At 47.6% G+C, this 14,773-nt stretch overlaps 2 protein-coding genes across 2 annotated transcripts in view; both read left to right on the top strand.

Moving 5' to 3' along the window:
* The window catches only part of LOC119361730 (L-type lectin-domain containing receptor kinase IX.2-like), a 19,226-nt gene that overhangs the window by 1,440 nt on the left and 3,013 nt on the right, over nucleotides 1-14,773 (top strand). Inside the window, exons 2-3 of the mRNA XM_037626859.1 lie at nucleotides 5,482-5,897; nucleotides 9,578-9,659. Coding sequence (XP_037482756.1) covers nucleotides 5,482-5,897; nucleotides 9,578-9,659 — 498 coding nt within the window. The remainder of the gene's footprint in view (nucleotides 1-5,481; nucleotides 5,898-9,577; nucleotides 9,660-14,773) is intronic.
* On the top strand, nucleotides 6,272-9,514 carry LOC119361731. The gene is made up of 5 exons (XM_037626860.1): nucleotides 6,272-6,442; nucleotides 6,624-7,636; nucleotides 7,742-7,836; nucleotides 8,437-9,216; nucleotides 9,303-9,514. Exons 2-5 carry the CDS (start codon nucleotides 6,633-6,635, stop codon nucleotides 9,362-9,364), a joined length of 1,941 nt encoding a protein of 646 aa, XP_037482757.1. The 5' UTR covers nucleotides 6,272-6,442; nucleotides 6,624-6,632; the 3' UTR covers nucleotides 9,365-9,514.

Raw genomic sequence — 14,773 nt, 5'->3', positions numbered from 1 at the left:
CGCTTCCGGATTAGCAGGGTGTAGTGACACTTTGCCGTTGTCAGAATTCTCCCTCAGACCATATGCAATTACGAGCAATTCATCTTGTAACCTCGTAAGATACTGCACTGATCCTGTAACTGTATCCTTTCCATCCCCATATACTACATTATTCCTCAGATTCCATGCCTGCCACATCATTAACAAAATCTTGCACCTGACTTCCTTGGGGTTTGCTAGCAGTAGCAATTGCAGCCAATCTGGCCCTGTAAATCTGAACTCCGAGTCCTTTGGCAGATCCCACACATCCCTCAATGCACGTCTTAGCGCCACACTCCTAGTGCAAGAAAAAACAGCGTGGTGCTCATCTTCCCTCTCTGCTCCACAGATTTCACAAATGTTATCTACAGTGATGGTCCTTCTGAAAGTATTATGCTTGGTAGCCAGAGTTTTGGTAGCCACTCTCCATCCAAAGATTTTTACCTTTTCCGGTACATTAGCTTTCCAAATGGCATCCCAAATACTTCGGTCTCCCGGATCGCTCGAGGAGCTAGTCGCCAGTAGTGTACTATTCCTTTTGAGCGAGTCTGCTAACTTATATGCACTTTTAACCGTGAACACTCCAGTTTTCTCGTAATGCCAAGCCACACAATCCTCAATTTTCGCCCTCGGAATTTTAAGTTGACAGATTTCATCACCATCAAAAGTATGGAAAATCTGCCTGATCAGTCCAATCTTCCACTCTTTCGTCTCCGGGTCAATCAGTCGGTCAATCAGTCCAATCTTAGTCTTGACCTTCTGGTAAACGAGGTCACTCTCAAGCCCTCCTTCCTGGGTATCCATTGGTCTCTAGTGATCTGGATCTTTTTTCCATCCCCAACTCGCCAGATTAGGCCCTTCTTTAGGAGCTCCAGCCCAAACTCAATTCCTCTCCAAGAAGGGGATGCATCAGAGGGAAAAACCGTATCAAGCAAGTTGCCGTTGGGGTAGTACTTGGATTTAAGGACCCTAGCACACAAACTTGTCGGATTCTGAATCAACCTCCACCCCTGTCGAGCTAAGAGAGCCTGGTTAAAAAGATGCATATCCCGGAATCCGATGCCACCGTCTCTCTTAGGTTTTGTCATATTCTCCCAAGACATCCAATGGACCTTGCGCTTCTCATCTTTGTCCCCCCACCAAAAGTCCCTGATCACTTTTTCATATTTGTCGCAGAAGCTTTGGTTTAGTTTGAACACTCCCATAACGAAGGTTGGGAGGCCTTGCGCCACTGCCTTGACATTTACCTCCTTTGCCGCCTGAGACATATACCTCTCATTCCAGTCGTTGCACCTTTTACCAAATCTCTCCATGATCGGCTGAAAACAACCATTTTTCATTCTACCCTCCGATGTAGGGAGTCCCAAATATTTACTTTCAAAGGAGGCTGCCTCCACGCCCAAGATTTCCTTAATGTCATCTCTTACCTGGGCCGGACAAGCTTCACAGAATAGGAGTGAGCACTTGTTTCTACTCAGCAATTGCCCGGTGGCCAGCTGGAACTCTTCTAGCACCTCCCCCACCCTCCTAGCTTGGGTTGGTGACGCTTTGAAAAAGAGTAGGCTGTCATCGGCAAATAGGAGGTTTGAGATTCCCGGACTTCTCCGAGCCACCTTCAGAGGCGTGATGCGCCCGGAGCTTACCTCTCGGCCTAGAAGGGTTGCCAAACCATCAGCCACAAAGAGAAATAAATATGGGCTCAAAGGGTCACCTTGTCTGAGTCCCCTGGTGGGTGTGAAAGATTCCAACATTTCCCCATTGCACCTGACAAAAAACCTGACCGACCGGACACATGTCATCACCCACTTCGTCCACTTCTCCTCAAACCCTAGCTTGTGTAGCACTCCTTCCAAGAAGCACCAGTCCACTCGATTGTAAACTTTAGCAAGATCAAGCTTGTATGCACAGTGGGTATCTTTCTGATTTTTGCTGTGTTGGATCTTATGGAAACACTCAAACGCGATAAGTGCATTGTCAGTTATCATTCTGCCAGGGATGAATGCACTCTGTGATTCAGAGATGAGGTCATCCAGGAACGGGCGCAATCTGTTTACCAACACCTTTGATATGACCTTGTATATAACGTTGCAGAGGCTAATAGGGCGGTAGTCCTTGATGCATTTTGGATCATTGTTTTTCGGGATTAGGACTATTGTTGTCTCATTTACACCATCTGGCATTACACCATCAGTGAAAAAGTTCAAGACTCCTTGGGTCACCTCTTCCTTCAGCGTAGCCCAGTTCCTTTGAAAGAAGCGAGCCGGGAATCCGTCCGGCCCAGGTGCTTTCAATGGACCAATCTGAAACAGAGCATCACTTATTTCATTTTCAGAGAACGGTTTTGTGAGAGCCTCATTCATTTGGTCATCCACTCTTCTAGGGATAAGGTCAATCAGTGGTTGAGGATCTACATTTGCATCTTCCTCATACAAACCTTTAAAGTAATTATTAATCTCATCATGAATTTGTTCGTTACTTTCCGCCCAGGAGCCATCTTCCTTTTTAAGCTTTGTGATCTTGTTCTTCCTCCTCCTCCATGTTGCCTTCCTATGAAAGAAATCCGTGTTTCTATCCCCCTCCTTGAGCCATTTAATTCGCGACCGTTGTCTCCACATTAACTCCTCTCGCAGCAGCCATTCATCGAGCTCTGACTCGGTCACTTTGATCTTTTTATCAGTCTCTGGCGAGGGAGGGTTCATTCTAAAATTTTCCAGTTTTGTACGCAAACCCTTGATGCTGTTCTGGACTGAACTGAATTCTTTCATTGCCCACTTGCTTAGAACGTCCTGCATGGTATTTAGCTTCCTCAACAAACCTTCGAGCGAGCTTTCTTTACCTCCCTTACTCCATGTACTGCTCACTACATCTGCCAGTGAGACACAACGTTCCCACATTGCTTCGTATTTGAAAGGTTTTTTTGCTGGTCTCCATTCTTTCCTCGCGCCAAACCGCAGCAGAAGGGGAGCATGATCCGATCTGGATGAGCAAATGTGCTCCAGCGTGGCCTCCCTAAAGATCTTGCTCCACTCCGGGGAGGCAACCCCTCTATCCAAACGTGCCCTCACATTGTTGTGGCCACTTTGTTTGTTGTTGTAAGTCCATGTGGTGCCCTTGAACCCCAAGTCATGCAGGTTGCAATCCGCAAGTACTCTCCGGAAATCTGCCATGTTACTTTCAGACCTCCTTGCACGCGAAAAATGCTCACTTTGCCACATAGTCTCGTTAAAATCACCTATCATGAGCCAAGGTTCAGATGAGTTATGTCTAATCCTTCTCAAGAGTTCCCACATGTGGTGTCTCTCATGGGCTTTTGGTTCGCCGTAAACAAAGGTACCCCTCCACTGAATACCATTGGGAGTTAAACTAATCAACACATCTATGTACCTCAGCCCAATAGCGATCTCTTTTATTTCAACATTTTCATCATAAAATAGTGCAATCCCGGCCCCCTTACCAGTACCAGAACGCACAATACAATGCCTGAGGCCTAGCCTCCATCTCAAGTTATTCACGTACTCATCGCTTTTCCTTGTTTCCGACAGAAATACCAACTTAGGCTTGTGAGTGTGCACTAGGCCCACTAGCTCTCGAACTGTACGGGGTTGCCCAATCCCCCGACAGTTCCAGCTAAGGAGCGTCATGGCTCCTGGCGGGCACTCTCATTAGCGCCCGCCAGTTGACCGAGAGCCCCGGGATCGGTTGCTTCCGTTCCGCCTTCTTCATCAGAGTTCTCGTTCTCCTCTCTATCCTCAGTGCCCTTCTTTTTCTTGTCTTGATCAGTGGGTTCTCCACCGTCAATACCACCAGAGTTTTCTGTCCCTGGAACTATACTCGTGCCTCTTTTCCCCAGCACTGACGCAGGATCAATTGTATTTCCTGCCGTTCTCTGAATCACTGGTGGGAACTCTAGGTGCCCCCCGTCGCCTGCATCTGCCATAGCTGGGCCAGCCTCGAAAGGCGGTTTGGGTTTAGGCTTGTCGATGTCGGCCCCTTTTCCTGCCACTTCAGAGCCCACCACAGCAGGTTTTGTAGCCACCAGTTCAGCAACCCGCTTAGAAACAAGAACTCTATCCATCAGCACGCTCTGATCAGAGTCCAAGCGTATCGCGTTCACAGCCGCGATGGTCTTCACCTGCGTGTTGCTCACAGTTTCCTTCGCCGCCATCACAGAAGTATCTATTAGTTTTCCCTCCGCCTTCTGGTCTGTAGTTATAGCCGCTCCTTCAGAGCCAACCTCAGCGGTTGGGTTCAGTCCATCAAGGATGCTTCTGTGATGGCTAATTTCCACCCTGGATGCACGGCCTTCCTCACCAATGGTTGGGTCTGTACCCATTACCCCTGTAAATACCGTGGCAAAGACAGTAGCCGCAATCTGTGCCTTGTTATGACCCTCACGGTTCAGGTTCAGATCCACTGCAGCTTGCCCAATAGTCGGGTTCGCAGGAGTAGCAACAACAGCAGATTTAGCCGCATGGAACTGGGGGATTAGACCAAAATCCGGTGGGCATTGCAGATCGTCCCCAACCTTCTCACTCCCAGTCGTTGCAATTTTATCAGAGCCCAAGTACAGAATCCCGAAGGGCCCTTTTTCCACTTGCTTCGTTTGCATCACATGAGGGCTCAGGGCATGCACCCACTGCTTCCTGGTGCTTCTCTCTCAGAACTGTACATACCTTTCCATCATGTGCTTCACTGCCTCCCATTACTATGTCTGGTGGATCACCCGTTTGGGTTTGGCTGATTTGTTCCTCCTCCCACTGATCTTGTCTCTCCTGCTGCACCAGCTTTAGATTCCTCCTGATCTGATTCAGAAAGTGATCCCTCTCTACGTTTGTACTAGAAGGCATACTATACATGGGGATGAACTGTTGCTCAATTACTCTCTTTTCTTGCCGATGCACATTCTCATCATGAGCGAATGTTGATGAGTCATACGGGATATCTTCCTCTTTGACAGTATCACACACCGTCACATCTATGATCCGATCCTCCTTAACTCCATGCAATTCTACTGGACATGTTGGATGAGTTGTGTGTACCTGTTGTTCTTGTCCGATCTCCTGATCTAATTCTCCCGATTTTACTCCAAGCCCGCGATCCAGATCCTCTCTCATGGTAAGCAATTTATCCCTGATCCTCTCTAACGCCGCCTCGCCTGGCTGTGTTCTCCGGCCAACAATTCCATCGAGGCCGCCTAGTCGCTGCTTCCTATCCAATGCGAGTCCCTTGATCGCCTTTCTGGTTCTCTCCCAAGCCTCTCTCAATCCCAGCGGGTCCTCAACGATCCGCAGCATCTCTCCTCTCCCTTCTGGTGTTCTCACTCTCCCTAGATCGTGGGATCTCGCCGCCGGCGAGACCGCTTCCGTCGCGATCTGAGATCGCCATCCGGTCGCCCCGACAGGGGGTGCGGGAATCACGGTCATCTTCTTTTTTACTTTTTCATCAACTACGTGGACTTTTATGGTGGCATGGCTTTCTTCCTCGGCAATTTCGAATCCACGATGCCGCCGGACTCTTACGAGGGTGGCCTCGGCCTCATGCCGTCCCTCTTTAGTGGGTTCGCCTTGCGCACCAACCAGTTCATCGCCGTGGAGTTCGACACATTCCAAGACGCCTGGGACCCCAACCCGAACTCCACTGACGATCACATCGGCATCGACATCAACTCCGTGAGCTCGGAGAATTGGACAAGCTTGGGCAGCATCGGCCTCAGACTCAGAGGCTACATGACGGCCACCATCTCCTTTAACAGCACCACCCAGATGCTGGTCGCCAACCTGCAGTTTGATGACCATAATAATTCTGTCCCCGTTCAGGTCAGCAGGCAGTTACCCTTTCCGATCAACACCTTGCTCCCAGCTCAAGTGGCAGTGGGGTTTTCTGCGGCCAGGGGCGGATCTGGGCCCCAGGCCCGGGGCGTGGCATTTTTTTTTAGTTATTACCTATGTATGTTTTTGAATGGGCCCGGGGCTTGGCCCAGTACACATCCAGGGCCCAGGCCAGGCAGTCCCCGTACCGCAGCCTCGCATCGCACGGGCGCATCAGCCACCGCTCGCCCATGCCCGCTTCGTTCCCCAGAGCACAGACCTAGATCGACTGGACGCAGAGGCCAGAGGACGCAGGCAGCAGCCGCCGCCGCCGCTGGTGACTTCCCTCCGCTCCGCCCTCCCCTGCTCTGCTCGCCTACTCCGCCGCGGCGCTGCTCCCCACCTACTCGCCCGCTCCGCCTCCGCGGTGCTCGCCTGCTCCGCCGCCCTCCTACGCCCTCCGCCGCCAACCTGGGCTGGTCCCCTGCTGCTCCGGCCTCCGGTGCTCGCCGGCTCGCCGCCTCGACCTCTCCTGCCTCCAGGCGGCCACGCGGCCCCGCCGTATTCCCTCAATCCCTCTCAGGACTGCTGCCTCTGCTGACTGCTGCCCAGAATTGGTAATGGGGCTGCTGTTTATGTTGATACAAATTTCAAAGATTAAACACTTTTTATCTGCAATCTGCATCTGCTTATGAAGTTGGTTGCTGCTGCTGTCATGCATTAAATTTCACTTGAATTGTATTTGGATGTGAATGTTGCTGTTGCTATTGTTAATGTCAATTTCATTTCATTTTGTAGAAATAAAAGATGAAGAGATATTTTTCATCCGTGGCCGCAACAGAAGTGCCTACACCCGGAGTTTTAGCAGGGAATCAAGGGGCTGAGAGGACTGAAGCAAGTCCAGAAAATGAAACAGCTGCAGAAATGGGACCACCACCTTCAATCTCAACTCGAGAAAGCAACGTTTTTGTTATTCCTGATTCTGCTCGTGGTCAACTAAGGGAAGGTGATATTGAACCTGATCCTGGTCGTAGGAAACCTATTGAAAGCTTAGATCCGGATATTAGAGATGTTGCTAGAAGGATGTATGTAAATATGGGTCCATGCCAACCAAGTGGTCATAAATTTAAAAAAGAAACTAGAGGAAATTCTTTGAAAAAGAGATCCTTTCAAGCTAAATGGTTCGGGAAGCATTCTGATTGGTTGGAATATAGTGTTGCTAAGGAGGCAGCCTTTTGTTTCTATTGCTTTCTTTTTAAGCAACCTAGAGCAGAAAACTATGGTGTTGAGGCATTCACAACAGTAGGGTTTAAAAATTGGAAGGATGGACTTAGTATTATTGATACACATGTTGGTAAACATGATAGTGCTCACAATAAAGCTAGACAACAATATGTGGCTTCCAAAAATCAAAGTCAATCTCTTGTAAATGTGATGGATCGTGGCACCATAAAGACCCAAGAAGAATATAAAGCTCGTCTTATCATTATTTTGGGTGTTATAAGATTTCTTCTATTACAAGCTCTTGCTTTTCGTGGTCATGATGAGAGCTCCAGTTCAAAGAATAGGGGATTTTTTTTGGAGATGATGAGTTGGTACGGGGAGAAGGATCCGAATGCTAAGACTTTGCTTGATAGTGCGGGCGGGAACCATTTGATGACTTCACATGGGATACAATTGCAGTTGTGTCAAGCTTGTGCTGAAGAGACCACCAAAGCAATTATTGATGATATTGGAGATAGAAATTTTTCTTTACTAGTTGATGAGTCTAGAGATGCATCAATAAAGGAGCAAATGGCTATGGTTTTAAGGTTTGTAACTTTGCATCTTTTATGTTAGTTGCTGTTTTGTTCTTTACTAATAGTAGTAGTGTAGTACCTAATTGTTGGTTACTCGTGCTTCTTTGTGTTATGTAGGTATGTTGATAAACATGGGTATGCGATTGAGAGGTTCATTGGGATTAAGCATGTTGGTGACACAAGAGCGGCTTCTCTAAAAGCAGCTTTGGATGGTATGTTTCTTAAACATGGCTTGTCTATGTCTAAATTGAGAGGGCAAGGGTACGATGGAGCTTCTAACATGAGAGGACAATTTCGTGGGTTGCAAAGGTTGATACTAGATGAAAATCCTTATGCATTTTATATTCATTGCTTTGCCCATCAGTTGCAGTTAGTGGTTGTTGCTGTTGCCAAGTGTTGTTCCTCTGTATTGGATTTCTTTAACCACATAACTTTGATTGTCAACACTGTCAATGCTTCTTGTAAGAGACATGATGAACTAGCCCAAGAACAACATGATAATATTGTGAGTCAACTGGAGTCCGGGGAAATATTTTCATGAAGAGGGAAAAACCAAGCAACCAACCTTGTAAGAGCTGGGGATACACGGTGGGGCTCACATCATAAAACTTTGTGTCGGTTTATTGAGATGTGGACATCTGTTTTGCATGTTTTAGAGAACATTCATGATGATGCAGAGAATTTAACACAAAGAACCACAACAGGTGGCTTGATATCTCAGATGAAAACTTTTGAATTTGTTTTCATATTGCATATTATGATCAAACTATTGGAAAAGACTAATGAGTTATCACAATGTTTGCAAAGGAAAGATCAAAACATTGTTCTAGCAGTGAGTTTGATTGGGATCACATTGCGGCAACTTCAAAATATAAGAGAAAATGGTTGGGATCAACTCTTGAAGGACACAACTGACTTTTGTGTTAAGCATAACATTATATTGCCTAACATGGATGATACAATACCCGCTCGGGGTCGTTCAAGGGGGCGTGGTGGTCAAATGGTAACTTTCTATCAACGCTTCAGATATGAAATATTCAATGTTCTGCTTGATCAAATAATTACTGAGTTAAATAACCGCTTTGCTGAAAGATCTACTCAATTGTTGAGATGCATTGCTTGTCTTGATCCAAGGAACTCATTTGCTAATTTTGATGAAGACAAACTTGTTCAACTTGCTGAGATGTATGCTGATGACTTCTCCATATATGAGATTTCTTTTGTCCTTAGAAACCAACTTGAAAACTTCATTGCTGATGTGAGAGCTGATTCAAGTTTTGTTAGTTGTAATGATCTTGGTAGTCTTGCTGTGAAGATGGTTCGGACTGATAGACACATGGTCTTTCCTTTGGTATATCATCTTATTGAGTTGACATTGATTTTGCCTGTTGCAACCGCATCAGTGGAAAGAGCTTTCTCAGCTATGAGTATTATCAAGACTGAGTTGAGGAATAAGATGGGTGATGATTGGTTGAATTTTTCCATGGTCTGCAATATTGAGCGAGAAATATTTGCAAAGGTTGATGATGATGCTATTATATATCGCTTTCAATCCTATAGATGTCGCAAAGGAACTTTACCTCGTCGTAGTAGTAAGTTTTCAACTCTGTACAATGTTAATAGTTTCACTTGATGTTTATGTCTCCTGTTATGAAATTTTACTTTTCATTTCTCCAAGGTGTTGGCTCTTCTTCCACCGTTGATCAAGTTATGGAAGACGCTGATGAAGCAAGCCACTGATTTGGTACTCTTTTTACTGCATGTACTGTTCGTAGTTTTTGTCATCTTGTTTTTATCTATTTTGTTGTATCTTTAAGCATTGAGTTTAAATTCGAAATTATTGGTACAATTGAGCCATATTTGAGGTAGCTATAGTTTGATGGAGGTTAAGTTTTTCTCTCGCGAAATTTTTTTTTGGGCCCGGGGCTTGCTCCATTCCTGGATCCGCCACTGTCTGCGGCCACCGGCTTAAGCATGGATCTACATCAGATACTGTCATGGTCATTCAACTCGTCCCTTGCTCTGCCCGACGAAGGTATTATTGTTATACACATTTATTTATTCATTTATTTATTTATTCAATCAATTCAATGCAAAATGCAAACATTAAAAAGAATCCGGGATAAGGAAAACAGACAAACAAAACAAAAAAGGAAAAAAAAGTCGTCCTCAGCCAAGGAGGCATACACATCTACACCATCGTCCACCCCTTTTTTACAGCCACACACGAGCTCCCTATCCCCACGTTCCATTCCTTATCCCTTCCATCCACGATTTGTGTTTCATATAACAAAAAAAACAAAAAAAAAATAGCACGCTATGTTATAGGGTCGTTATAGCGTATCTGGAATGGCCAAATTACTTTTTAGCAAATTTGCTCGTTACGGCACTATTCGCGCTATAACACCCTATTTTCGACACTAAACGGGATAAGGTTGTAGCGTTTTAGTGTGTATCACATAGCAGCCCATCAGGCATCGCCGCATCGCATTGACCCACCCCTCTCTCTCTCTCTCTCTCTCTCTCTCTCTCTCTCTCTCTCCCGACTGTACCTGGCCATAACTTGGGTCGGACCAGGCCTAAAAAAACCGACATCAGAGATCCCAGGCCCGGGCCTAGCCCGTCCCTGCCTTCGGGCCTAGATTTAAGGGGCCCAAGCATGGCTCGTCCCTGCCTTCAGGCCTATATTTAAGGGGCCCAAGCCCAGCCCATTAGTGGAAAAGCATGTTAGGCCTCTTCCGTAAAACACACATATGTCAGGCCCAAGCTCGGCCCTCCCTAGCATTGGGGTCAAAATCTAGGCCCATGCCTGATCCGTGGGGCAAGATTTGGTCGGGCCACGCCAGCCAGGCCAGGTTTCCCCTGGCGAGGTATAAGTCCCAACGCACCACATACAACCCGGCCTAGACAACTCGTCACCAATTTCCCACCAGCTCGTACAGAGGGCGGTGGTGGCGTTCGTGCCTCGTGAGCGAAGGCGGAGGCAATGGTTCATTACTGGCAGCAGCTTCTCTTTATCCCCTCTCCAACAAGCGGTGTGGGCCACGCCTCCGGTTCTGGCAAGTGAGGCACTGATGTTTCTTTGTTTAAATACGAGTATTTTCTTTCCTCACAAATTAGGAGTGTATATGCCATGAGCCTAGCCCTCTTGTGCTTCTTTGTCTGTTAGGAGTGTTCCCTCTGCTTCCAAATTATGGAAGCCTTAAATTTTATAATATATTTGACATTTTTATGCAAAACGCTATTTTTAAATATAGCACGCTATAACTTGTATGGCATTTGGAGCAAGGAAGCTCTAAGTCTTGTAGCACACTATTTTTTCATACGTTTCAACTCGTCCCCGGTTCAACAACACCTTCAACGCCCAAGCCAACAACTCCTTCCCCGATTCATGTGGATGTCATGGCACTCGGAGGGCGCACCATCCGCTGAGCCGCGGTGGAGGCGCCTCTCTCCCTTTCTTCCTACATCTCCGGCCACACAGGAAAGAGGTCACTAGCCATGGGATCTAGGGAGATATGCACACCGAGAGATTCGTGGCGTGTACGCAGTGATGGCGGGCTAACCCGCGCTCGCCTGCCACTCCGGCCTCCCCCGCTTCAGATCCAAACCGTGTTTCTCCCCCTACCGAGCTAGTCAGGGCTCCTTCCTCCGGCATGTGATCCATGATGAGTAGGGTATCGTACTGTTCGAGTGTTCCTCGACTGCGTGAGAAAGCCGTCGAGCAGTGTCCTTTTTCTCTTTCTTTTCAACCAATTTTCCTAGTGGTTACACTCCGCGAAGTTTTGGCATTTACCAAGCTTGCATTTGGCAAATAACGAAAAAGACTTTTGCCCCGCTTTATAAATAGAGCAAACAACCAGAGCCACAACGGAAACAAAGGTTCACACCGCACACTCACAAGTACAAAAGCAAGTACGAGGGTTCTGCTAAGGGCACAACTCAACAAGCCCAAAAAAGAAAAAAAAAACAAGGTGGTGAAGACAACTAGACGACTAATCTGGCTCGGGGGGTGGCGGAGGGAGCGGCGGTGACAAGCGGAGCGCCATCGAGCAAAGGTAGCGATGAAGGCGGTGATGGCGTCTCGATCCTGGGGGCGGCTAAGCGGCCGCCAGAGCTGCAAGTAACCACACAATTTGAATAGAGCGTCAGTAGCATGTCGGAGCGGCGTGCGCTAGATCACAAGTCTATTGTGGACCATCCATAAAGTCCAGGCGAGGACCCCAATCTCCGTCCACCTAATGTGGCGAGATCATTGGGGGGAGGCTTGCAGTTCGGAGAATATGCCGGGAAAATTGGAGTGGCACCAATGACTGCCAACCGCTTCCCGAAAGCAGCTCCAAAGGAATTGGGCGGACACGCAAGAAAAGAAAATGTGATTCGAGTCTTCGTGAGTGCCACAAAGGGGGCAAAGCCCGGAACCCGGGCCATTACGCTTACGGACCTCCATGCCAGACGGGGTCCGACCACGGATCCATTGCCACATGAAGATCCTAATCTTCAGAGGTAGACGAATGGACCGCATCGCAGTAAGAGGCAAAGGAGAAGTGCAGGGGGCAATAGCCTGGTTCCAGACGCCAGCATATGAGGTCGAAAGTGACATCCACGTCAGTCTCGTGGAGAGCAATGCAATCGAGGAGCTCATGCCAAGCCGCAAGACCCGGAGGCCCAAACGGCCTTCGGAAAGCTAGGCGCCCTAAGTCAATAAGGGCGCTCGCGACGGAAATCCTAGGGTCAACTACGACAGCGAACAAGCCAGGGAAGCGGGCGGCGAAGGGGATGTCCCCAGCCCACCGATCAAACCAGAACAGAGTGGCGGCACCTGAGCCCACCGAGATGAAGGTCCCGATGCGAAGGACCGGGAGAAGCTGGATGACGGACTGCCAAAATTGGGAGCCACCGGATCGCTGCCAGAAGGCTATCGGTTCTCCACACAAGCATTTGTTTCGGATGATGTCGAGCCAGAGACCACCGTGCCCCTGGGCAATGCACCAGAGCCATGGGAACAGAAGGGCGATATTCATACGCTGATCATGTAGTACTTCTGCTTATTATTGTCGCCTGCCTAGAAGAATCTCGCCTGGACTCTGGCAATCTTGTGATGCAAAGTCTCATGAAGTCTGTAGAAACTCACAAGGAATAGGAGTAAGCTCGACAGAGAGGAGTTGATGAGAATCGTCCGGGCAGCCTTAGATAGCCACCTATCCTGCCAAGGCTCAATACAGAGCTGCAGTTTGGCCACTATCAGCCGCAAATCGACGGCAGAAAGCCGGGAGTCACTAAATGGAACCCTAGGTAGGTCATGGGGAAGGAGCCGAGACGACAGTTAAGGCAATTGGCGATGCTCTAGCACTCGGCAGGGGAGTAACCCATCACCATCACATCACTCTTGTCGAAGTTGATCCTGAGGCCGGAAATTTGTTGGAAACAGAGGAGCAGGAATTTCAGGTTGGAGATATCCACGTCCGAGACTTCCACCATAATAATGGTGTCTTTGGCATACTGCAGGAGGGAAATCCCACAATCACTGACCAGGTGGGGAGCGATCCCTCGAATATGACCAGCTGCCTTCGCCTTGTCAAGGATGTAGGCTAGTGTGTCGACCATTTGGCAAACCAGTTGCTTTTTTCTGACAGAAAGACTGCAAGGGAGGCCCCCTGCAGTCATTAGTGTAACAAACGCAAATTACGAGTATCATGCCTTGGACTTGGGTGGGTGGGAAGATATTTGCCCCTTTCCACCACTAGGAAATGTCTTAGTTTGCAATCGACTACTTTTCACAGGGTGTATACCAAATAGGCTTTGCCGAGTATTTTGGGTACTTGGCATATGAGTTATTTTCTGTAGTGACTTTTAGTTATATACATGATTGTTTTGTATTAAATTTACGTGTACATATGGTTACTTGTTATTTTTTATCCATGCACACTAAAGTAATAGTTTTAGCCATAGTGTCATAGCCTCTTTATCTAACATAGCGGTGGAAAGTGCTATGGCTTTACTTTTAGTCTATCAAAAAGCTAAAACGCAGCTATAGCTAGTGATTTAAATCCTTGGCCGACAGTGATGCGAAGTTCCATACTAGTGCTTTGGCATTTGGCTGGAATAGATACAAAGGGGAAAGATGTGCATCTACCGATTTCTCTTACGATAATGAATATGGGATGGATGGTTTTATCTACGAGTTTAATCTAGCACATTAATATTCATAGCATGGTGGTAAATACATAGTAAAATTTTCTTTTTGCGAAAAAACTTTTGATCTATTCATCAACTGTCAAGGGAGTACAAAGAACACTAGAAGTAAAAACTACATCTAGATCTGTAGACCACTTAGCGACGGCTACAAGCACTGGATCAAGCCGAACGCGCGCCGCCGTCGTCACCTCTGCCATCGGAGCCGCACAAACATTGTTGTGATAGACAATCGGGAAGTCGTCGTGTTAAGGCCTGTAGAACCAGCATACCAAAACAACAACCGTCGTCGATAAAAAGAAGCGTAGAAACATAGAAGTAGACGTATAAAGGCCGGATTCAAGCGGGTCCAGCGAAGACAAACTCCAACCGGATCACACGAGATCCGCCAGAGGTACATCTCCACATGCCCTCCGACAATGTTAGAAGCACCGCCAGGATGCCGGCTTGGAGGGGAGAACCTTATTCCATCTTCAAGAAGCCGTCACTGTCTCGTCTTCTTGAGCATGACACACAACCTAACAAAATTTCAAAAAACAAACTAAAAATGGAGCCCTCCCGCCGACAAGGATCAAGATCCACCATGCCTCCATGGTCCAAGGACCATAGAAGATGAGGCGGACTGGTGGCGGCACCGGTGAGAGGCAGGGAAACCCTAGATGAGAGTTGGCACGAGGTAGAGCAAAGTGGTACGTGGGGGCTGCTTTTGATTAGGAAAAACATTTGCTTTCATCCGGTTGGTTTCTTCCTCCCGTAAACCGCTCCCTCTGCTCGACATGTGTTGGCCTGGCCCCACGCACCGCTCTCCACTCTCCTCATACATTCGCACGAACCACCTGCCGCACAAATCACATGTTTTACTCTACTTCATCCCCTGCCTTTTTCTCCCTCTTTTGCATCTCGCATTTCTCCGCTCCGGCAGCTCGTACCGTCGCCACGCACAACCCACTGCTG

The sequence above is a fragment of the Triticum dicoccoides genome, chromosome 2B (genome assembly GCF_002162155.2).
Source record: "Triticum dicoccoides isolate Atlit2015 ecotype Zavitan chromosome 2B, WEW_v2.0, whole genome shotgun sequence".
In the NCBI taxonomy this organism is placed as follows: Eukaryota; Viridiplantae; Streptophyta; class Magnoliopsida; order Poales; family Poaceae; genus Triticum; species Triticum dicoccoides.
The sequence above is the reverse complement of the archived record's forward strand: the minus strand, read 5'-3'. Positions and strand labels throughout refer to the sequence as shown.

Excerpts from the sequence above, each read along its gene's own strand:
- LOC119361731 (XM_037626860.1), top strand. The coding sequence starts at position 6,633 with ATGAAGAGATATTTTTCATCCGTGGCCGCAACAGAAGTGCCTACACCC. Across the intron at positions 7,637-7,741 it reads CAAATGGCTATGGTTTTAAG|GTATGTTGATAAACATGGGT; the intron begins GTTTGTAACTTT and ends TGTGTTATGTAG. Across the intron at positions 9,217-9,302 it reads AACTTTACCTCGTCGTAGTA|GTGTTGGCTCTTCTTCCACC; the intron begins GTAAGTTTTCAA and ends CATTTCTCCAAG.